This window comes from Schistocerca cancellata, chromosome 2 (assembly GCF_023864275.1).
Source record: "Schistocerca cancellata isolate TAMUIC-IGC-003103 chromosome 2, iqSchCanc2.1, whole genome shotgun sequence".
NCBI classification, from domain to species: domain Eukaryota; kingdom Metazoa; phylum Arthropoda; class Insecta; order Orthoptera; family Acrididae; genus Schistocerca; species Schistocerca cancellata.
Genome location: NC_064627.1, coordinates 1,149,222,198 through 1,149,246,617, shown reverse-complemented (window position 1 = coordinate 1,149,246,617; position 24,420 = coordinate 1,149,222,198). Strand labels below are relative to the sequence as shown.

Here is a 24,420-nt window from a genome sequence, read left to right as displayed (position 1 = left end):
ATTGATTGCATTCACACTAGTGTGTGCCAAAGATTTCTTTCTGTGTTTAGTCCTGAACAGTAATTCAGCTATGTTTTAATGTAAAGCGCAGAACTGTAGCTGCGAGACTATAAATTTTCTGTTAGGGTATCTGAAAATTTGCGAACATATCGGCAAGTTTTGTAGCAACTTGTTGTTTCCTGTTGGCCAGCGTAGAGAAGCCGGTAATTTTGTCCATTTCCTTTTCAGTGGGATGTGTAGCTACAGCCGTTTCTGAAATCGGTGAGTTTTATTGTGGCTCGGTTGGAAAGACAGCTTGGGTCATGGGACTGATACGGGACGCTGCGACTGTTTTGAGTGCTGGGAGCTTGCGGGAATTACATTCTCACCAGCTGTTGTGTTTCCGTAAAAGCTAAACGAGTGTTTCTTTGTGTTGATGTGTACATTAAGGTGCAAGAAATTTATAGATGAACTTCTGAGCTCTATTCTGAATTGAATTTTATTATCTTGGGAGGTAAAAGGTTCTTGGAATATATTTGGGTACCTAATTGTACCATTCCATAAACTCAGAACATCACTATCGTTACACTTCCTCCATTCCTAAGTGATGCAACGTTGTGCCACACCGCACTCGGTGCAATAAAACACCGATATTGCACTAGAGAGCAGGCGCGTCCAGCTCGTTATACCGAGGACGAGAACAATTAATACCATCAGTAGGCCGCGTGCTCTTTTGGCAGGACGCAGGCAAATACTGACGCGAGTTTCGGTTTGCATAAGACGGCGACCTCCGCAGGAAGCGCCCGACGCACTGTTGCCCACGTGTCGATCGTCGACCGCCGGCAAGGTCGCGTTTACGATTCGGCAGCAGATAAAAACTCTTCGCAGCACGCGAACCGTGACGCGTACTTGCGAGAGATTCTCGTGGTGGGGGGACGCTGTCCTTAGGCGACGTTGCCCAGCTTCGCGCCTCAGTCCTCCGGTGACCGTGGTCAGGCACCGACGCCATGGACGCCTCCAGGCGCAAATCCAACCCGAACCCGCGCGCCACGGCCAATCCGCTCTCCGTACTCACCTTCTGGTAAGTCCACCTTCTGGTAAGTCCACATCGGCGCTAACCGATTACCACTGACCCTGCGAGCGTCAGTGAATGTAGACGAGTACGAAGCCGCAAACAAAAGCCGTTGTGGTCATTGAGCAATCTACGTATCCCATTGTACCTGCACACATATTCGTTCAACCAAACGTAACACATATAAGAAGGTTACATGCAACTCAGAACAACGTAAAACATGTTACTTTTGTCTTCGTCAGAGAGCTTACAACTCTCTCCACCTTTGTCTCTCAACACATTTAGGAAAAATAGACATTCTGCCAATGACAGAAACTACCACGTGTTACACACGTGTTCTGCAGACACAACCGCTTTCGGCCCTACTTTGGATATCTTTGTAATCTATCAGTTTCAGCTAGCAAATAGAAATATAAGATTGTACAGCAAATACAATAGAAACGCTTTTTTTCTCATCGGCCTAACGACATATTCAACACATATATCGTGAAACAGAATAACTGTTTCTTATACAGACACTCCACTTTCTGTATCTTTGGCTACCATTGCAAAACTGCATTGCTTAACAACTTCAGGGAGTGAAAATTCATTGTATGCCTTGTCTTACAAATTACATACAGTCAATTTTCTTCATTCAGTATGCTGGATTAATTATTCTAAAAAGATCGACAATAATTTGAAATTACTGCTTATGTTGGCATGTTTTCTTCACGAATGTCTGCAAGCACAGTGCGACATTAACATGAACGTAATTTCATGTAAGTGTACTTGATTTTGTTACTGTTTTAATAAATCACAGGAAACCTTCCGTTCACAGTACTTAATTTTAAAATCTAACTTACGACGAAAGGTTCGATTGATTAAAGCAACATTAAACCAATGAGGGGTCTTTCTTCATTCTTACAAGAAGTCATTTTCTCGCTTTATATTCACAGATTTTTGGCAAACACCTTTTCTCCAGCGTATACTACTACATCTCACAGTTCTTTTTGGAACTTGCATTTATGCTTCAGATCTAGGCTGGGAATATCACTATAACTTTTCTTGATACAAATGTGAACAGCCGAGTGACGTGAATGTAAGTGCTTGTCCTCTCGACAAACATCAAGCTGCACTACAATCTAAGATTTACTTGTATTTTTACAGCTAAATAACTTCTGAAATTGTAACTACATTACACCACATGTCTATGGAAAAAATATAGTAGTTATAATATTTATTAAGTGCTCTAATTTTGTCCATTTAATCACAGATAGGTATTACGTAGTCAATGTCAGTCATCAAACTGATTCCAGCATCTTACGGAGTACCTGCAAAGTACAAAGTCCTCTTACAGCACATCTCTATCCCATAAACATTGCCAGTTCCCGTTAAAATTTCTTCTGCTGATTCTTCAACAAGTTAAGAAAGAGCAGAAGTACGCAAAGTTACAACTGCCTCTCAACAGACTGAGACAAAAATATAAACTTTTTGAATGTAATGGTTGATCAGTGTGTTCTTCCCACAGTAAATGATTCTCTCTTCGAATGCCTAGGATGATTATTCTAGGAGATCGAATGCTTTTTCTGAAGTTCAGTGTCATTTTGAAGCTTTTTCTGAAGTTCAGTGTCATTTTGAAATGTTTATAGGTCGTGAAAAGACAAGTGTAGAAACAACCTGTGGTTTGAATTTCAAGATACAGCTTCGTTGCCACTTGCATGCTGAAAACTTTTTCGTTCGTGTTACTTACCCAAAAACAAAACTTAATATGATGAAATAAAATATTATTTCATTCATTTACATGACGTTAACTCTATTCTTCACTGTGTCACAGCCTGGTATGTCCAGATTCTTACCTGCTAACACAACACATCGTCATTTTGATAAATGTCATAAACCTTTTGACAACTGTCAAATGCCAAGACAGAAAAGAAACTTTTGGAAGGTGTTCTAGAGTTCCAGGCAAGATGCATAATGCTATGACAAAAGGTGTTTGACGTGTTTCTGTTTCATTGCCTAACACGAAATTACATTGCATGAACTCAGTGAACGTCAGAAATCGCCGTATTTCGAAACACCGTAGTAACATATAGCAAGCCGATGTAAGTATTCATTGCACGTCATAACTCAGGCGTTCTCAGAATAAAACTATTAGGCGCGTTATACTACAAAAACAAATCACCTACGAAAAAAAAGCTAGTACCATGTAGACAAAATTATCTTATAATACTACAATTACATAACTTTGCAATCACCTTCGAACAAACATTTACTACCACGTCGGCCAAATTGGCTTATAATACTGTAATTACATAATTTTAACTATGTACATAAATTACAACTGAGACCTACGGTAAAACATATAGCCATATGCGATCCGTTTGTAATATTAAACTTTTAGCACATAGGAGTAATTCAACTGTTCTCAGCCCGTGCCTCTGTCGAAAGTATTTTTGCCTTGTGAAATGCCTTGGAACGCAAACAAATCTGATCAGGTGCCATATCCGGTTTTATTAAGCATTCTTACTGAGACTGTGTTTCAGTAATCTTAGTTAAGAGATATTATGGTTGATGCTTTTTGCAATTATTAACCTTAATCTTCAGAAAACCTAATTATTCATCGCGAAAGTTCATGAACAAGCCGCTGTCGTCGCTCCAATGGTCTCGCGATATCGCAGTGATAAGGCAGTTTTTTACATCACTTTCATTAGTACAAAACTGCTTTAAGGTAGCAGTACTTAAGCCACTAGCAGAATGACAGCTGTGACCCTTTCCGTCGAAAGTCAATGCAATAACTGCTGGTAACGTCACAGCCGTTTCGCCTATTTACTCACCTGCTGATTACGACTACAACTAGGAAACATATTCATAAACAAGGACGTAGGACGTACGGCAGCGAAGAGATTCAGTTTGCCCAGTGAACAATGTAATCGTGTGAAATGGAAAAATGCGAACAACCTTGGACACGATCAACATTCATTCAAATCGGACGCATTCACGAAACCATTTAAGACACAAAATTAGTGGATTATATGCGTCACTACGGTGGACCTGAAACACATTGAATAATCGTGTAGATCAGAATGACTGCACGCGCACACGAGAAAACGAGTGAATTCTGTTAGCCTATAACGCCAGTGAAAGACTGCCAGGACAGGAATAGAATAGACGGGCTGGCATTGGCTACCACACTCAAGGCAGTCATCTAATGCACATCTGTGCCTTGTTGTGGCTCTCCAGTCCCCCCCAGCTTATCTGATGACAAAATACCGTATTTTAGACTATAAGACGCTGCGGACTACAAGATACACGTTAATTGCTAAGCAGTTCTTTTAAAAAATAACATTTTTACCATTTTTATTATTAGAATGCAAAGACAGACTAAAAAAATTCTTAATTCATTAAACGGAACTGACCTTTAAAATCCCTGAAAACCGTCATCTAAACTTTCTCCTTCTTTTCCTTCTTCTTCTTCCTCTTTGTCGTCATCGTTGTCCTCTACATATATAAGATGGTCTCCACTGCCATCGAGAGCGTTACTTGTGCCGCACTTCTTGAAAGATTGCACAATAATGTCTTCTCTCACTCTAGACCTCGACTGTTACACCCACTGTGTATTCATGTTGGGTTTCATGCATTATCCATTTGCTCCATTCCTCTTTGATATACACTTCAAATGGTTTATTTTATCAAGACATTGCAGATTGCCGTTGTGAAGTAGGTCCTCCCGGAATAACTGCAAGCTTGTCTCAGTTTCTTTTTCTAAGAATTTTTCAAATAACTCCTAAACTGATCCAGCACAAGAAGAGAGCTCTTCTCCAATGAAGCAACCCTCCTTCTCTCCTACACTCTGTTAATCCGTAATTTCATAGCAGCCTCGTCCACCCAACCCTTGTCATGTACGTGGACAGCACCAACACATGGCGGTATTTCAGAAGGTTTGGCACCGTTTTGCTCTTGAAAATGATCATTGGATTAAGTTTAGTACTGTCAGCACAACATGAAAGGACAACAGCGTATCGAATTTTTTTATGTCTACTTGTTTTTATAGTTAACAGTTTCAGCACTTTTCATGGCAAGAGTTCTGTTTCTTGGCACATCAAATGTAAGAGTATTCAATATGGTTTCAAATGGCTCTGAGCACTATGGGACTTAACTGCTGAGTTCATCAGTCCCCTAGAACTTAGAACTACTTAAACCTAACTAACCTAAGGACATCACACACATCCATGCCCTAGGCAGGATTCGAACCTGCAACCGTAGTGGTCGCGCGGTTCCAGACTGTAGCGCCTGGAACCGCTGGGCCACGCAGGCCGGCATGTAAGAGGAGTTTCGTACAAATTCACTATTTCATTTAGTACCATACTTGTTTTCTTCGATGTTGAGTAATAAAGCGAGGGAACGATAAGATTTCCTCTTCACATGCTTGCGGCATTCTCTGAGATATTTTGGTTTTGGTTCGCATGCTAAGTCCAAGACGCTTCATAAACCTACAGCACCAAACAACTCCACCCTTAAAATCTGTTAAGTTCCACTACGGCACTAGCTTACGAGCGTGTACTTGAATCATTTTTGTATTAATTCCAGTGCCATTTTGAAGGTGTCTTTCAGTCCATTTCAATTCGTCATCTTCTAGTTTTGGCCATTTTGCATTGAGTCGTCTATTTGCACATTTAGTCGTCTATTTTTTTTCAGTTCTTCTTCACTAGTCCGTCAATCGCGAATGGTGTTTTTCAGTTGTTGGAGGGCCGAAATGCCGCTTACCTGGTCTGTTTTCGCGTTCCTCTGCATATGCTATTACTTTTAATTTATAGCTTGCATCATACGAATGCCTTTTATTTTTTTTACATTTACGAAAATAGCCACTGACAAGAATTCTGCAGTGTTGGCGATAACACAAGTGACTTTCCACTCAAGTTGACTGGCCACGAAGACCGCAGTGACGCATCACAGCACGGGCGGGAGGGAGACGGCGTCACAGAGCTCGTCAGTCCCCGCAGCTCGTAGGCCCGTTCGTCGCATCAGTCCTCTGCTGCTGCCAGTAGAATCCGGCGTCGCCAGACAGAGTAGGTTCCCCGCGGCATCGAATATATGGCCATTTTTAAGACTGGTGGGAATTTTAAACAAAACACTGGAATTTTTATATTAATTTCGAGCAAAAGAGGCACCAGAATTTTGGAGGGAATTTTCCGAAGAAAAAAGTGCATCCTATACTCCGTGAAATACAGCAGTTCGCAGCCATATTAAGTACTTGTGGCCTTCAACCGGCACAATACTTCGGCGGTACGTGACCCTCTTAAGACGGTTATAATTACAACGAACGTGTGTTCTCACTCCTTACCGTCTTGTCAACCCTTTGCTGTCTCTTCGCAATATCTTACTGGATCGGATTAACACCTGCTCTTTGCTACTCGTCTGACTCACATCACGCCACTGTAACCTTCCTCACGCCTCTTCAACTAACACCAAAATGCACTGACAAGTAAAACTTTTCTGATACTTTGACTACCTCGCACCTCTCCGCTGACAACATGCAAACAGTGGGACTATGGGATGGCACGCACGCCTCCAGCCAGCCTTCCACTCGTGCACGGTTCGACTGGTGCTGTCAGAGGATCGCTTGGGAGATGGAGCGGCGCGCCGTGGTCTTCAGTGACGAAAGAAGGTTCCGCCGGCACGAAAGTGATGATCGTTTACACCTGGCACTGTCTCATAGGGCGCACCATTCGTCCAAGACACACTGACTCCACCCCATGTCTTACGGTCTGGAGTGCGATAAACTAGAACTCTCGTTCACTTCATGCTTGTCTCCAATGCAGCACACGTAGGAAGTGACTCGTGCCACTCTCCGACCTGCACTGTTGTAACAATAAATCTTGAGTGAATTGCAAATCTCTAAACAGGTGTACTATCTTTTTCCCGCAGGGTGCATACACAGAACCCACATGTCAAATAACTGCGAGATAAATCACTGTTGTTTCGTGCACAGTGACAGCTATGCTGAATACAGATAACTTGAATTCACTTTCTACAGTTTTCGCAATACGAGCTTAATTTAACTTTCGTTATTTAATTTCTGCTCTAACAATCGTTTCTGATATTTTATTAATTGGCTAATCTGCACAGACATATTTGAGTTTGTGCCCTATTATGTTGTGGCAAATATTGATTATTTTGAATCTGAAGGCTGCAAAGATGTACGTCGGCGACTCTCCTACCACAGACTGATGATCTGGGCTATGAAATCTCCGGTCCGCCTCGCCGCTGTGGATCTAAGACGGTGGCAAGACGGTATCCGCTCTGCTTCGTATGTGATAAATTCAATGAAATTATTATTCTTCACCACGCAACTGCAGAAAACAACGACAGTAAATGATGAAACCTCTACAGGGAAAACTTCTAGATGGGATTTAGAGGTGATATTTATTCAAAACACAACCTGTTTACGGCAACAATGCGCACCCACACGATTACGTATGTTTAACTGGTGCGATGCAAGTTTATTTAAAATTTCCACATACACACGTATTCAAATTGTTAAAACTTCCCAGTAATGTATACCAAAAGAAAGTCGTTATAGTACTTGGATATTCTGAAAAGCCATTAGCTTTTATGCCACTGTCTGTCTGCACTAACAGACCAAACACGTCTTCCACCTCGCCAGACAATATAGTTCTCATAACTGAAGGCTCCGTAAAACATAGTTCATTCACCTTCTTCCGAGCACTATTAATTGAAAGCCCAGTTAGTTACTAAATTCTTCAACTTAACTCATCTGCCATCCATATAAAACGATTCTTGTTTCTTCGTCTCTTCTCATCTTGTCTTGAAATTTTTCTATCGCTTGAGCCTTGTCCCGCAGTTACCCAGGGTCAGCCATCGTTAATCGGATTTGGCATGTTAGTGTTTAAGGGGTGGCCGGATGCCCTTCCTGCCGCCACCCCCCCCCCCTACCTCCCGGGACGGAATCAGTGTACGCCAACTGTCAGTGTCGAGTGTAATCCATGGAATAGTTCAAATGTTCAAATGTCTGTGAAATCTTATGGGACTTAAGTGCTAAGGCCATCAGTCCCTAAGTCTACACAACTGCTAAGGTCATCAGTCCCTAAGCCTACACACTACTTAACCTAAATTATCCTAAGGACAAACACACACACCCACGCCCGAGGGAGGACTCGAACCTCCGCCAGGACCAGCCGCACAGTCCGTGACTGCAGCGCCTTAGACCATCCGGCTAATCCCGCACGGCATGGAATAGTGCGAATGTGTTCAGATGTCCGCGAGCCGTGTAACTGAGGCGAAGCATGGGAACCAGCCCAGTATTCACCTAGTTGGATGTGGAAAACCGCCTAAAAACCACATCCAGGCTAGCCGGCATACCGGCCCTCGTCGTTAATCCGCCGGGCAGATTCGATCCGGGGCCGGCGCGCCTACCCGAGTCCAGGAAGCAGCACGTTAGCGCTCTCGGCTACCCTGGTGGGTTCTCATCCTGTCTTGAAATACTGACCCAAAATTAATTTCGCTTTTTCTTCCATCAATAGATTCGTTATCTTTTTTCTTGATTTGGCTTCACTGTTTCTGAATACTTCTCGTGATGGATGTTCAGTTACAAGCTCGCCAACATGTTCCACCAAGACAGCATTTTTCGTTGCGTCTCCAGTTTCTTTAAAAACCACTTCACTTTAACTTCTTGTCATTACAGTACCTGTTTCGCCTCCTTTCCATACGACACAATCTAAACCTTGATTGAAAACACTTTTTCTATTCTCAGTATATAAACTGTTCTCCCCTTAACACACTTCCACGTCTCTCTCCATCTTTCCTTTCTCAATTGCCTCCTAGTTCTTTTGATGATATACATATTACTTTTGTCCTAACGAGTATAGCACTTCGTTTACACAAACCACAGAATGTAATATTAATATTAGACACTAGTACAACGCAAAGTACATTGACAAATACAAGTTCATGCATTCGAGTACTCCTATTTCATTTTAGCATTTGTACACTAAAAAAAATAATAAAAAAGATGTGAATGGGACAGAAATTGGAAGATGTGATGAACATGTACAGACCAACAAACGATTACAGTTCCAGAAAAATTGGGTGTTTTATTCAAGACAAAGAGCTTCACAAACTGAGCAAGTCAATAACGCATTAGTTCACCTCTGGCCCTTATGAATGTTGTTATTCGACTTGGGATGGAATGGCAGAGTTGTTGGACGTTTTCCTGTAGGGTATAGTGCCGAATTATGTCCACTTGGTGTGTTAGATCCTCAAAATCTTGAGCTGGTTGGACGGCCCTGTCTATAATGCTCCGACATTCTCAGTCGGGGAGAGATCCGGCAGTGTTGCCGGCCAAGATAAGATTTGACAAACACAAAAACAAGCAGTAGAATCTCTCGCTGTTGTCGAGTGGGCATTATCTTCCTGAAATGTGAGTCCAGGATGGCTTGCCACGAAGGGCAATAAAATGGAGCACAGAATACCGTATCACCGACATACCGCTGTGCTGTAAGGGTGCCGCAGATGACAACCAAAGGGGTCCTGCTAACAAAAGAAATGGCATCCCAGATCACCACTAATGGTTGGTGAGTGACAGGTTCGTATCCCACCACTAACCAGGGTCCAGGGTGTCTCCAGACAAGTCTTCACTGGTCATCGGGGCTCAGTTTGCGGACAGACTCGTCACTGAAGACAATTCTCCGCCATTCAATGAGATTCCAGGCGGAAGAAGTGTCTGGAGTCGCTCCGGACAGATGTGGGATACCAGCCCGACTGTTGCCCACCCGTCTTACGGCTCGACAGTAGTGGGACAGAGTTAGTTTCAGTCAATTTTGTTAGTGCAGGTTGCCTACATCAGGGGCATTCTCAGCTTAGATTTCAGCAAGATAATGTCAGACAGTCCCTACTGCCTGTCTTCGTGCTTGCCGAACCCTACCTTTGCCAGGGAGGTCGCCAGATTTCTTCCGAACTGAGAACGTTTGCAGCATTAGGACAGGACCCTGCAGCCTTTTTGGGGATTTTGACGATGTAATGCACCAACTGGGCGAAATGTGAGACCATATCTGTCGGAAGGATATCCAACAGCTCTGTCAATCAATGCCAAGGCGAAAATAATTGCTTGCGTACAGGCGAAACACGACCAACGCATTCTTGACTTGCTCAATCTGTAAAGCTCTTTCTCTTCAATAAATCATCCAATCTTTCTGAAATTGGAATCATTTGTTTGTCTGTACAAGTGCATCACACGTACCGAGTTCCGTCGCACACGGATAATTCCTTCATGGTGCATCATTTTTTTGTCTTTGTACTTAAAAAATAAGTAAATGTGTGAATTAATTATACACTGAAAATGTAGATAATTAACAAAGTCGATCGTCCTGTCAGAGTGACAAATATTAATTACGTGCAGCATAAATTACCGTCGCAGCCTGGTCAGTTCATCAGCGCCTCTGATGCTGGCGACACAATAGATCGCCGAAATATTTGGGCCCTCTGACACCACGAGCTGGCAATACATACGTTGACTATTTTGTTCAATATTTGTGACCGAGGGCTGATTTGTTCTAATATAATTCTGACACGGTCACTGAACCTTAGCGGCTATGTTCAAAGTTTTACGTTTCTTCTGAAAAGGTTTCCGACGTGATAATGGCCGCGCAGACTTTTAACGCAGAATGATAGTTGGATCTATCTATACGTATGGGACGTATAGATGGGAATCGTAAGGGAACGCAGTATTCAGAGATCCACAGCGTCAAGAGGGCGCCGAGAACACAAATTTCAGGCGTTACCTCTCAACACGGACAACGCAACGACTGAAAGCAGCGGTTTTTGCACACGGTTGTCGTGGCTAACAGACTAGCAACACTACATGAAATAACCGCTGAGATTAATGCGGAACGTACGGTGAACGTATCTGATAGGACAGCGCAGCGAAATTTGGCGTTAATGGGCCACGGCAGGTGACGACCGACGCGAGCGCTTTTGCTAACAACTCGACATCGCCAGCAGCGCCTATCCTGGGCTTGTGACCGTAGTGGTTGGACCGCAGACGACCAGAAAACCGGGGCCTGGTTAGACGAGTCCCGGTTTCAGCTGGTAAGAGCTGACGGTGGGGTTCGAATGTGATGCAGACCACACGAAACCACAGACCCATGCTGTCAACGAGACAATGTGTACGCTGGCGGTGGCTCGGTAATGGTGTGGTGTTCTACACGCAACGGACTGGGTCTTCTGGTCCAACTGCACCAGCCGGCCAGTGTGGATGAGCTGTTCTGGGCGCTTCAGTCTGGAACCGCGCGACCGCTACGGTCTAAGGGACTGATGATCTCAGATGTTAAGTCCCATATTGCTCAGAGCCATTTGAACCATTTGAACCATCCAACTGAACCAAACAGTGACAGGAAATGATTACTCATATGTTCGGCTACTTGGAGGCTTCAAGTTACCAAACAACGATGGAAATTTTAATGGATGATCATGACACAGGGCCACAGTTGTTCACGATTGGTCTGAAGAACATTCTGGACAATTCGAGCAAATGATTTGGCCACCCAGATCGCCCGATATGGATCCCATCGAGAGTTTTCGTGACCTAAACGAGAGGTCAGTTCGTGTACAAAATCCTGCACTGGTGGCAACACTTTTGCAATTATGGACGGCTACGGAGTCAGGGGACCTCCGACGACTTGCTGAGTCCATGCCACGTCGAGTTGCTGCGCTACACCAGACAAAAGGAGATGCGGCACTACATTACGAGGTGTCTCGTGACTTTTGTCACCCCAGTGTATATACGTTGTGAATTTTAATACTCGTACGACATAGCCTTCAAGTACACCCGAAGCTACTTTGGCGTGTGAATTAGGATATTTTTTTTTTATTATTGAAACAACTTCTAACGTGTCTAACCACTGAAATAGATCCTACAATAGGTAATGATGACGTTTGAATTTTCGAGAAGGATTACTGCAACAGTAGAGTTGCACTCCATCAAAAATTCGGTTCAGCAGTTTTGATACACTAAACAAATGAGCGTAGCAGAAGGTTGGGGTATTGGTAGCATTGATGTGAATGAAACATACATGAATATGTAAGAGAATGAGATATAAATGAATCTGTAAGAGTGCAACTGGGAGACGATGACTTTTCTTTGTTATTCTGCATGTTTGGCTCTCTGTTTAGCACATAATCAGTACCACATGTCATTCAATGTTAGTCCATTGTGAATTTCATATCCTTGCACAATATAAATTGCATTTTATAAATAATAAAAATTAGCTGCTTGCGTAACTTCAGCATGTTTATGTATTCAGATCAATTACTTTTCATGCAAGTACTGTTTGATATATTTTTGTTTTACTTTTTTTCTGTATTTTACTTTCTTGTTGAGGAAGTTCCGTTTCCAAGGGCTACGTGATAAATCTGTATTGTTTGCTTCATTTTTAGGACCACATCTCTTTGTTTCACGTTACAGATCAACAATTTTCGAATAAATCTGAATTAAACATTGACAATTTCAATTTTACTCTAAATACCGTTTACTTTTAAGTAACAGCCATAAGTATGAAAAACAAAAGTATTCTGTCCGTTACCTGGCCATTTGCATATCCTCACTGAGGCCTTAGACGATTCACCACTGCTGGTTTTTAGGGGATTTAAGACACTGATCACACACACAAAGCAAGCGATCGTTATCAGGTAACGCCTGACAGGTATACATCACACCTGACGTACAGGTAACACAGGTACAACCTTAACTGACTGACGCTGCTAGGAGAACTACTGTAGTCTACACTTATTTACGAGAGTCTACAGTAACCCACAATTGTTTTACAACTCTATGAAAGAGATAACTGCTTAAAAGCCAAAAAATTACAATCATCTGCTTAATAGCCTGTTGATTCACATCTAGAACATTGATTCGCAAGACAGATGCAATTCAGCATGACAGGAATTCTAAAAGTAGTTGTTAGTTTTCCGAAGGTATGTAGCATCAGATGTATATGCATAGGTCACATGATTCCGTTAAATTACGGACCCATGGTTTGTTGCCACAAAGCTGGCTCATGATAGTCTCTGACATGTATTCTAATAGGTTCATATCAGGCGAAACCGATGGCCAGGACATCAGTGTGTGTTCCCTGTCACGTTCATCAAAACACTTTAGCACCATTCTGGCCTTGCGACACGGACAGTTATCTTGCTGGAACATGGCATTGCTGTCAGATAATATGTCAAGCATGAAGGGATTGATGTGAACTACAACAATGTTCACGTAGTCCACAGATGTCACCGTTCCTTCGATTAGTGTCAGAGGTCTGTTGGAAGCTCAGGTGAGTATACCCCATAGCATAACACTAGTCCTACAGGCCTGCGTCCGTGACTTGGTGTGTGTTTCGAGCAGCCATTTCCCTGGATGCCTATGTATTCGGAAACAACCGCCATCTTAGTGTAAACACGAAACGTGATACATCAGACCATACGACACTTTTCCAATTACCCACGGCCCAATTTGGTGATCCCATGCCCACTGCATTGTAACTGACAATATCGCTGGGTCAACATGCGAACACATAGAGATCGTCTGCTATGAAACCCGATGTTAAACAGTGTGTACTGAACAGGCTTCTCTGAAATACTTGTGCCTGTATCAGCATTTCATTCAGATGTGCCACAGGTCACGGCCAGTCCTGCTTTACAGAGCACGGAAGCCGCCGACTTCGACGTTCCGTGCCGAGGTGTACACGCCCAACGCCTCGCTGCCTGCTCGTGATTCGCCCTCCTTCAGACACTTCCCACAGATTCTCACGACAGTACTACGCGAACAGCTGACCAGCTCCGTCGGGATTGTTGGCATAAGACATAGCACAAATGTGAACGAGATTTTTTCGTTTTAATAATGCACGTAAGGACAGCTAACGGATCAATAAAATGATATTGGTCACGTTTTACGCGCTTGCTTCCGAGTGAGGGCAGTGTGATATTATATGCCTCCTGCTGTCCCGACACCGTATTATAGTGAAATAATGGAGAGAGAGCATTATGGACATGATGCCCCACTTGCGACGACATTCTTTTTTCCACATAGACATGGATATCAGCATCGGATCGTTCAGCGAGCAGATATACGACCCTCGAAACTTCGACATGTGCACGAAATCGGCAGGTTGCCCAGGTATTCTGGTGTGGGGAGGCACAATGTTACACTGACTTACTGGTCTCCAAATCTCTGAACATGGTGCAGTTACCAGGCGACGTTATGGTGACGCCGTGTCCTTTCAGGGGTGCATTCGGCCCTGGCTTCATCTTTGTGGGCGACAATGCGCTTCCGCATCGAACGGCGCAGGTAGAGGAGCTCTTGGAACGAGAGGATATTCGGCGAATGGACTGGCACGTGCGCCCGACTTCGATCCCATCGAGCACGCGTGCGGTGCGTTGGAGAGACGTCATGCAGCAGATACACGTTCAGCAGTTGCCAGCCGCGCTGGTGGGGGAACAGAAGGCTCTGCCAGCACAGGAACTCCCCAGCAACCCAGCGCCTAGCGTGGGAGCACACACTCGTCTGGGGTGATGTCATGGCCTGTTGACAACTACCTCCCGCCTTTCATAATGTCCAGGGGCCATCACGAATCGCGGTGACTTCAGTACAATTATTGTCATTTTTCAGTACAATTATTGTCATTTTTTTGTCTCTTTAAGTCTTAGACACCTGCGTGTATTATAAAATGCAGGATAGTAAGGGTACAACCGTGTCGAAATCCACGTCGTAATATCGGCAGATCTTTGGTGTTATGCTTTCATGTCGTTCCTGGCATTTTCGTACGTATTCCTTATGAATCTGTACAAAGCTTGGTTATCTTCACATTTCTCTTCAGAGTTCCAGAGATCAGCTGTTCAGATTCTGTCAAATGCTTGTTCAGGCCCAAATATACAACATGAAAGGAATTTTATCTAGAAATTTCTACCTGTCCATCCTGAGACTGCAGGTAAGATCTTGGGTTCCTCTGTTCGGGTGAGAGCCTTATTGTCCTTCTTCCAAACAGTCGTCCACCTTCTTCCTCAATTTAGTTTCTAAGATGCCTGAGAAGATCTCGCCACTCGGTCAGAGCAGTGAAATTCATTTGTAGTTGCTACACTGCCGGATGTCTATTCAAGTAAAAGGTGGGTTGTGGTTTAACAGCCCGTCAGCAATGAGCAGATGACAGACAACGTACAAATTGCGTAAGACGAGTCCGACCTTGTTCTTCAGCGATTTGGAGGATTTGCGCCGACCACACGTTCTTGGAGTACATTCACAAGTCACGAGATGAAAGACCTGATAGGCGAGGAGTCAATGAGTCTCTCCCGGCGCTGTACCACACTTTGCTATTCATATGATTCCTGCAGCATCTTCAAGACGTTTTTATTGCATTAGACTATTTCCACGGAAATTTATTTTTAATCTAGGGTCTGGATATTGAACACCTCGCGACAGTTTAAGGAAATTACCAGAACAGATCGCTATTAACATGTGATTTACAGGAATTTGTTCTCGTAGGTAGAACTGCAGTTTCAGCTATTTTTGCCATCAGGGTAACGGTTTGACTGAGGGCAGAGGACGCGCAGCTTAGATACGTGTTTAGCTGCTTATCGCGTCTTTACTGCAGCTCAAAGAAGAGGTACCAAGTTCAATCTCCCTAATCTCTCTTTACCCCGCAGCAGTACCTGAGTACTAATAGTAACGTGTTAAGACTGTTGTGAAGCACACACGTGCTTGGATGTTTACTTGGGACAATGTCAACGACTTATGCTCTGAAAAATTCCGCTCACTTCATATCTGCACTGAAACTCTCGAATTACAGTTGATAATAATACGACAGTACATTTGATTTACTGCTTTCAGTATCAGAGTGGAGAACATTATCGGGCACCTCTTCTAGGGAGTTATTCTGAAAGACTATTATGGAATCATTAACTAACTTTGAGTAACATACCTGGTTTACATACGCCGGACGACCAAGTAGGTTTGGCGCTGTACTGTTCTCTTCCTGTCGTCAAACATGGATGGGGTTCTGTTACGGCAAGGGGCACAGTTCCAACGTCACTGGTCGGACACTAGCAGCAGTCCAACTAGGGAGTGCGTGGGCTACCATTAACACCGTAACACAAACGGTTGCACTGTGAGTAGTGTCGTGACAAGGACGCGTGGGCCGCTGATTAAACGGCGTCGCACTTTGTTCAGCAATGAATCGCGGTTCTGCACTAACCGGACGACCGTCACTGGCCGGTAAGGTGACGCCCTGGCGAAAGCTCTCGTTCTTCCGTTGTTTCGGAGAGTGTGGCGGTGTGATTCGTGGCGCCGTGGTGTGGGCAGCCGCCAGGGGGGAGCTCTGGCGGCACAGCGGCAGGTCCCAGGAGTCCTGCTGCCTCGCGGGTGACCTCTCAAGCAGCAGAGTGAGGGTGCCATTTGGCAAAAGCACAATGTTCGTCCGTACGTGGCACGTGTCTCTCTGAACCTTCTCAGTGGCCAGCAAGGCCCTCAGATCTGTCCCGATAGAGCGTGTGTGGGGCCAGCTCGCCAGCCAACTACGTCCCATTGCCAGTGTCCAGGACTACACTACTGGCCATTAAAATTGCTACACCAAGAAGAAATGCAGTTCATAAACGGGTATTCATTGGACAAATGTATTGTACTAGAACTGACATGTGATTACAGTTTCACGCAAATTGGGTGCATAGATCCTGAGAAATCAGTACCCAGAACAACCACCTCTGGCCGTAATAACGGCCTTGATACGCCTGGGCATTGAGTCAGACAGAGCTGGCGTCTACAGGTACAGCTGCCCATGCAGCTTCAACACGATACCACAGTTCATCGAGAGTAGTGACTGGCGTATTGTGACGAGCCACTTGCTCGGCCACCATTGATCAGACGTTTTCAATTGGTGAGAGATCTGGAGAATGTGCTGGACAGGGCAGCAGTTGAACATTTTCTGTCTCCAGAAAGACCCGTACAGGACCTGCAACATGGGGTCGTGCATTATCCTGTTGAAATGTAGGCTTTCGCAGGGACCGAATGAAGGGTAGAGCCAAGGGCGGTAACACATCTCAAATGTAACGTCCACTGTTCAAAGTGCCGTCAGAGCGAACAAGAGGTGACCGAGACGTGTAACTAATGGCACCCCATACCATCACGCCGGGTGATACGCCAGTATGGCAATGACGAATACACGCTTCCAAGGTGCGTTCACCGCGATGTCGCCAAACACGGATGCGAGCATCATGATGCTGTAAACAGAACCTGGATTCATCCGAAAAAATGACGTTTAGCCATTCGTGCACCCAGGTTCGTCGTTGAGTACACCATTGCAGGCGCTCCTGTCTGTGATGCAGCGTCAAGGGTAACCGCAGCCACGGTGTCCGAGCTAATAGTCCATGCAGCTGCGAACGTCGTCGAACTGTTCGTGCAGATCGTTGTTGTCTTGCAAACGTCCCCATCTGTTGACTCAGGGATCCAGGCGTGGCTGCACGATCCGTTACAGCCATCTACATCTACATCTACGTCCATACTCCGCAAGCCACCTGACGGTGTGTGGCGGAGGGTACCTTCAGTACCTCTATCGGTTCTCCCTTCTATTCCAGTCTCGTATTGTTCGTGCAAAGAAGGATTGTCGGTATGCCTCTGTGTGGGCTCTAATCTCTCTGATTTTATCCTCATGGTCTCTTCGCGAGATATACGTAGGAGGGAGCAATATACTGCTTGACTCTTCGGTGAAGGCATGTTCTCGAAACTTTCACAAAAGCCCGTACCGAGCTACTGAGCGTCTCTCCTGCAGAGTCTTCCACTGGAGTTTATCTATCATCTCCGTAACGCTTTCGCGATTACTAAATGATCCTGTATCGAAGCGGGCTGCTCTCCGTTCGATCTCCTCTATCTCTTCTATTGACCCTAGACCCTATCTGGTACGAATCCCACACCGGTGAGCAGTATTCAAGCAGTGGGCGAACAAGCGTACTGTAACCTACTTCCTTTGTTTTCGGATTGCATTTCCTTGGGATTCTTCCAATGAATCTCAGTCTGGCATCTGCTTTACCGACGATCAATTTTATACGATCATTCCATTTTAAATCACTCCTAATGCCTACTCCCAGTTAATTTATGGAATTAACTGCTTCCAGTTGCTGACCTGCTATATTGTAGCTAAATGATAAAGGATCTTTCTTTCTATGTCTTCGCAGAACATTACACTTGTCTACATTGAGATTCAATTGCCATTCCCTGCACCATGCGTCATTTCGCTGCAGATCCTCCTGCATTTCAGTACAATTTTCCATTGTTACAACCTCTCGGTACACCACAGCATCATCTGCAAAAAGCCTCAGCGAACTTCCGATGTCATCCACCACGTCATTTATGTATATTGTGAATAGCAACGGTCCTATGACACTCCCCTGCGGCACACCTGAAATCACTCTTACTTCGGAAGACTTCTCTCCATTGAGAATAACATGCTGCGTCCTGTTATCTAGGAACTCCTCAATCCAATCACACAATTGGTCTGATAGTCCATATGCTCTTACTTTGTTCATTAAACGACTGTGGGGAACCGTATCGAACGCCTTGCGGAAGTCAAGAAACACGGCATCTACCTGTGAACCCGTGTCTATGGCCCTCTGAGTCTCGTGGACGAATAGCGCGAGCTGGGTTTCACATGACCGTCTCTTTCGAAACCCATGCTGATTCCTACAGAGTAGATTTCTAGTCTCCAGAAAAGTCATTATACTCGAACACAATACGGAACACAATGCGGATAAAATGCCTGTCATGTCGACTGCTAGTGATACGAGGCCGTTGCGATCCAGCACGGCGTTCCTTTATTACCCTCCTCAACCCACCAATTCCATATTCTGCTAACAGTCATTGGATCTCGACCAACGCGAGCACCAATGTCGCGATACGATAAACCGCAATCGCGATATGCTACAATCCGACCTTTATCAAAGCCGGAAACGTGATGGTACGCATTTCTCCTCCTTACACGAGGCATCACAACAACGTTTCACCAGGTAACGCCGGTCGACTGCTGTTTGTGTATGAGCAATCGGTTGGAAACTTTCCTCATGTCAGCACGTTGTAAGTGTCGCCACCGGCGCCAGCCTTGTGTGGATGCTCTGAAAAGCTAATAATTTGCATATCGCAGCATCTTCTGGCTGTCGGTTAAATTTCGCGTCTGTAGCACGTCACCTTCGTGGTGTAGCAATTTTAATGGCCAGTAGCGTAGTTGTGCGGCATGCACGCTCATACTGCCAAATTCTTTGTAAATGTGACTCGATTTTGTAATCACTGAAATGCTTCATGGTGTAAGTTCGCGAACCTCTTGTCGACCCCTGTTGATTAGTCTGGCTATTCTGACATTGGCCTCTCAATATATATATTATTTACTGTCGTCTCTTGTAAACAACATCAGCTTATTCCCAAGAGTTAGCAGCTTTCACTCAGTTAACAGTAGGCAGAAATCCAGTCTGCATTTGGATCGCACTTCCTCGGCTCTTGCGCAGTAAGGTGTGCAGTATACTGCTGCATCCATTTTCAATAAGCTACCACAAGAATTCAAAAATATTAGCAGTGATCCACGCGCATTCAAAACGAAACTGAAGAGTTTCGTCATGGGTCACTCCTTCTTCTCTGTCGAGGAGTTCCTTGAAAAATTAAGCTGATTCCTACCTAATATTGTTGATTGCACTTACTTAAGCTTATGGCTTGTCTTTTTTTGGGTTCAGAAACATTTTATTTCATCTGTTATTAATTTTATGTTGTAATTTCATGTACTGACACGTTCCATGACTTTGGAGATTTGCTCCTCAATTTGGTTCTACCGAACTGGACCTGTAAAATAAAATTTAAAAAAAATAAAAATAAAAAGAACATAACCATTTCGTTTCGAACTCCTCTTCTGGATGCTTCTTTTTTTTCGGGAGGTGTAGATGAAAGCTGACATATACAAGCGCACTTACCAGTAAGATTTGCAGTTCTGTACGGCCCTATATAAGTTTATATGCCAACTAGCTCTGCAGATGACGAAGAAATTGAAGAAATGTATGATGAAATAAAAGAAATTATTCAGATAGTGAAGGGAGACGAAAATTTAATAGTCATGGGAGACTGGAATTCGAGTGTAGGAAAAGGGAGAGAAGGAAACGTAGTAGGTGAATATGGATTGGGGCTAAGAAATGGAAGAGGAAGCCGCCTGGTAGAATTTTGCACAGAGCACAACTTAATCATAGCTAACACTTGGTTTAAGAATCATGATAGAAGGTTGTATACATGGAAGAACCCTGGAGATACTAAAAGGTATCAGATAGATTATATAATGGTAAGACAGAGATTTAGGAACCAGGTTTTAAATTGTAAGACATTTCCAGGGGCAGATGTGGACTCTGACCACAATTTATTGGTTATGACCTGTAGATTAAAACTGAAGAAACTGCAAAAAGGTGGGAATTTAAGGAAATGAGACCTGGATAAACTGAAAGAACCAGAGGTTGTAGAGAGTTTCAGGGAGAGCATAAGGGAACAATTCACAGGAATGGGGTAAAGAAATACAGTAGAAGAAGAATGGGTAGCTTTGAGGGATGAAGTAGTGAAGGCAGCAGAGGATCAAGTAGGTAAAAAGAAGAGGGCTAGTAGAAATCCTTGGGTAACAGAAGAAATATTGAATTTAATTGATGAAAGAAGAAAATATAAAAATGCAGTAAGTGAAGCAGGCAAAAATGAATACAAACGTCTCAAAAATGAAATCGACAGGAAGTGCAAAATGGCTAAGCAGGCATGGCTAGAGGACAAATGTAAGGATGTAGAGGCTTATCTCACTAGGGGTAAGATAGATACTGCCTACAGGAAAATTAAAGAGACCTTTGGAGAAAAGAGAACCACTTGTATGAATATCAAGAGCAAAGATGGAAACCCAGTTCTAAGCAAAGAAGGGAAAGCAGAAAGGTGGAAGGAGTATATAGAGGGTCTATACAAGGGCGATGCACTGGAGGACAATATTATGGAAATGGAAGAGGATGTAGATGAAGATGAAATGGGAGATATGATACTGCGTGAAGAGTTTGACAGAGCACTGAAAGACCTGAGTCGAAACAAGGCCCCCGGAGTAGACAACATTCCATTGGAACTACTGACAGCCTTGGGAGAGCCAGTCCTGACAAAACTCTACCATCTGGTGAGCAAAATGTATGAAACAGGCGAAATACCCTCAGACTTCAAGAAGAATATAATAATTCCAATTCCAAAGAAAGCAGGTGTGGACAGATGTGAAAATTACCGAACAATCAGTTTAATAAGCCACAGCTGCAAAATACTAACACGAATTCTTTACAGACGAATGGAAAAACTAGTAGAAGCCGACCTCGGGGAAGATCAGTTTGGATTCCGTAGAAATACTGGAACACGTGAGGCAATACTGACCGTACGACTTATCTTAGAAGAAAGATTAAGGAAAGGCAAACCTACGTTCCTAGCATTTGTAGACTTAGAGAAAGCTTTTGACAATGTTGACTGGAATACTCTCTTTCAAATTCTAAAGGTGGCAGGGGTAAAATACAAGGAGCGAAAGGCTATTTACAGTTTGTATAGAAACCAGATGGCAGTTATAAGAGTCGAGGGGAATGAAAGAGAAGCAGTGGTTGGGAAGGGAGTAAGACAGGGTTGTAGCCTCTCCCCAATGCTATTCAATCTGTATATTGAGCAAGCAGTAAAGGAAACAAAAGAAAAATTCGGAGTAGGTATTAAAATCCATGGAGAAGAAATAAAAACGTTGAGGTTCGCCGATGACATTGTAATTCTGTCAGAGACAGCAAAGGACTTGGAAGAGCAGTTGAACGGAATGGATGGTGTCTTGAAGGGAGGATATAAGATGAACATCAACAAAAGCAAAACGAGGATAATGGAATGTAGTCGAATTAAGTCGGGTAATGTTGAGGGTATTAGATTAGGAAATGAGACACTTAAAGTAGTAAAGGAGTTTTGCTATTTGGGGAGCAAAATAACTGATGATGGTCGAAGTAGAGAGAATATAAAATGTAGACTGGCAATGGCAAGGAAAGCGTTTCTGAAGAAGAGAAATTTGTTAACATCGAGTATAGATTTAAGTGTCAGGAAGTCATTTCTGAAAGTATTTGTATGGAGTGTAGCCATGTATGGAAGCGAAACATGGACGGTAAATAGTTTGGACAAGAAGAGAATAGAAGCTTTCGAAATGTGGTGCTACAGAAGAATGCTGAAGATTAGATGGGTAGATCACATAACTAATGTGGAAGTATTGAATAGGATTGGGCAGAAGAGAAGTTTGTGGCACAACTTGACCAGAAGAAGGGATCGGTTGGTAGGACATGTTCTGAGGCATCAAGGGATCACCAATTTAGTATTGGAGGGCAGCGTGGAGGGTAAAAATCGTAGGGGGAGACCAAGAGATGAATACACTAAGCAGATTCAGAAAGATGTAGGTTGCAGTAGGTACTGGGAGATGAAGAAGCTTGCACAGGATAGAGTAGCATGGAGAGCTGCATCAAACCAGTCTCAGGACTGAAGACCACAACAACAACAACGGCCCTCATCGCCTGGTGAAGAAGTGACGGTAACATTAGTCCACCTCAAGGTGATCGTAAATACCACTGTTTTACTGAGCGTGATGGAATGATTCCTCCGACAACTGCTTCGGCATTCGCAGGCAGGGAGTCTACTGTGAAGTCTTAACCATGGTGCAACGTAATATTTTTCACGTACAATAATAGATTCAACTCCCAAGTCATAATCCCTGAACGAGACCTACTTGTTGATTAGTGTGAATCACGCGAAGAATAAACAAATTGAGCAATAGAGACTTGACAATGAAGAAGTGGAAAAAACTCGATTATTGGTCTGTTGGTTTCGAAGCAAGGTCAACCTGACAAAAAAAGGAAAAGAAAACAAGAAAACGACAAATACAGGGCAAAAGTATTGGAAAGCAACGAAGATTAGGATTTAATGTCCTGTTCACATCGAGGTCATTAGAGACAGAGCACAAGCTCCGAATATTTCAAGGATGGGGAAAAACCGTCCTTGCCCTTTCAGAGGAATCATTCCGGCATTTCACTTCAACAGTTTTAAGAGAATCCCTCAAAACCTAAATCTCGAAGGCCGGACACACATCTGAACCGTCGTCCTCCCAGGTGCTGACCACTAGGGGAGTAGTGCCGTGACCAGCAATCGCGGACTGCTGACGAATGGCGTCGCATCGGTTCAGCAATGAATGGCGTTTCTGCGCCACTATGGCAGTCCGTCACTGGCGAGTACAGCGGCGACATGGCGAACGCCCACACGTCACTGCGGGCTTCGTGGTGTGGCTTCAGACCATGTCCCATGTTCTCGGACTGGGTCTTCTTCTTCTTCCTGAAGTCCTTCAGTCGTTCACTTTTAATATTGGCTAGGTGTAAAAGCTCATAGGTGCAAAAGCTCATAGCGTTTTTCCGCAAGTTTATGCACGCAACAGATATACATAACACAGACTTTAGTCATCAATAACATATTCTCCTTCACCATTTACAACTGTCTGCCAACGCTGAAATAACTTTTCCATCCCACGACTGTACAAATAGCGTGGTTTTGAGACGAAGAATTTGTCAAGCCATGTTCGGAGGGCATTTGCATCCGGAAAAGAAGTTTCTTGAAGCTTGTTCGATAGAAAGCGGAAAAGGTGAAAATCTGAGGGTGCAAGGTCAGGTAAATGATGTGGGTGCGGGATGACTTGGCAGTCCAACTCCTGTATAGTGTTTGTTGTCTGTCCAGCAGAATGCAGGCGGCCGTTATCGTGGAGTAGCACCACTAGCTACGTTTCATGCAGTCTTCTTGGTCGTTGTTCTTGGATTGCGTCTCCAAGCCGTCACTTCTGCAGACTATAAATGTCAACAGTGATGGTTACACCTCGGGGAAGCAATTTGTAGTACACCATAACGTGGCTGTTCCACCACATGCATAACATTATCTTTCGTGGATGCATTTAGATCTTGTTATGGGGAGTTGCTGGTTTTTTTTGGACTCAACCGTCCGCCTGCTTAGCTGAGTGGTAACGTGCTTGCCTCCCATGAAGGAGGCACGGGTTCGATTCCAGGCCCGGTTGGAGATTTTCTCCGCTCGTGGGCTGGGTGTCGTGTTGCCCTCATCATCATTTCATCCTCACCACCGGCACGCAATTCGCCCAATTTACACAATTTCTCATCACCAGTAACGATACAGGAGGACAGGTCTTGTTCACGAGCCGTTCGATGATAAACGAGCAGAGATCCACATATGTCCACTCGCTAAATTTGTGATTCTGAATTAGAACGTGCGGTACCTGTACACCCGATTTTTCAACATTCTCCAT

General features: G+C 44.0%; 1 protein-coding gene across 1 annotated transcript in view; it reads left to right on the top strand.

Annotated features, from left to right (window-relative positions):
* Positions 1–938: 938 nt before the first annotated feature.
* LOC126163186 (ATP-binding cassette sub-family C member 4-like) overlaps positions 939–24,420 on the top strand; it is a 275,451-nt gene continuing 251,969 nt past the window's right edge. Inside the window, exon 1 of the mRNA XM_049920137.1 lies at positions 939–1,060. Within this exon, the coding sequence (XP_049776094.1) occupies positions 987–1,060 (74 nt within the window). The 5' untranslated portion in view covers positions 939–986. The remainder of the gene's footprint in view (positions 1,061–24,420) is intronic.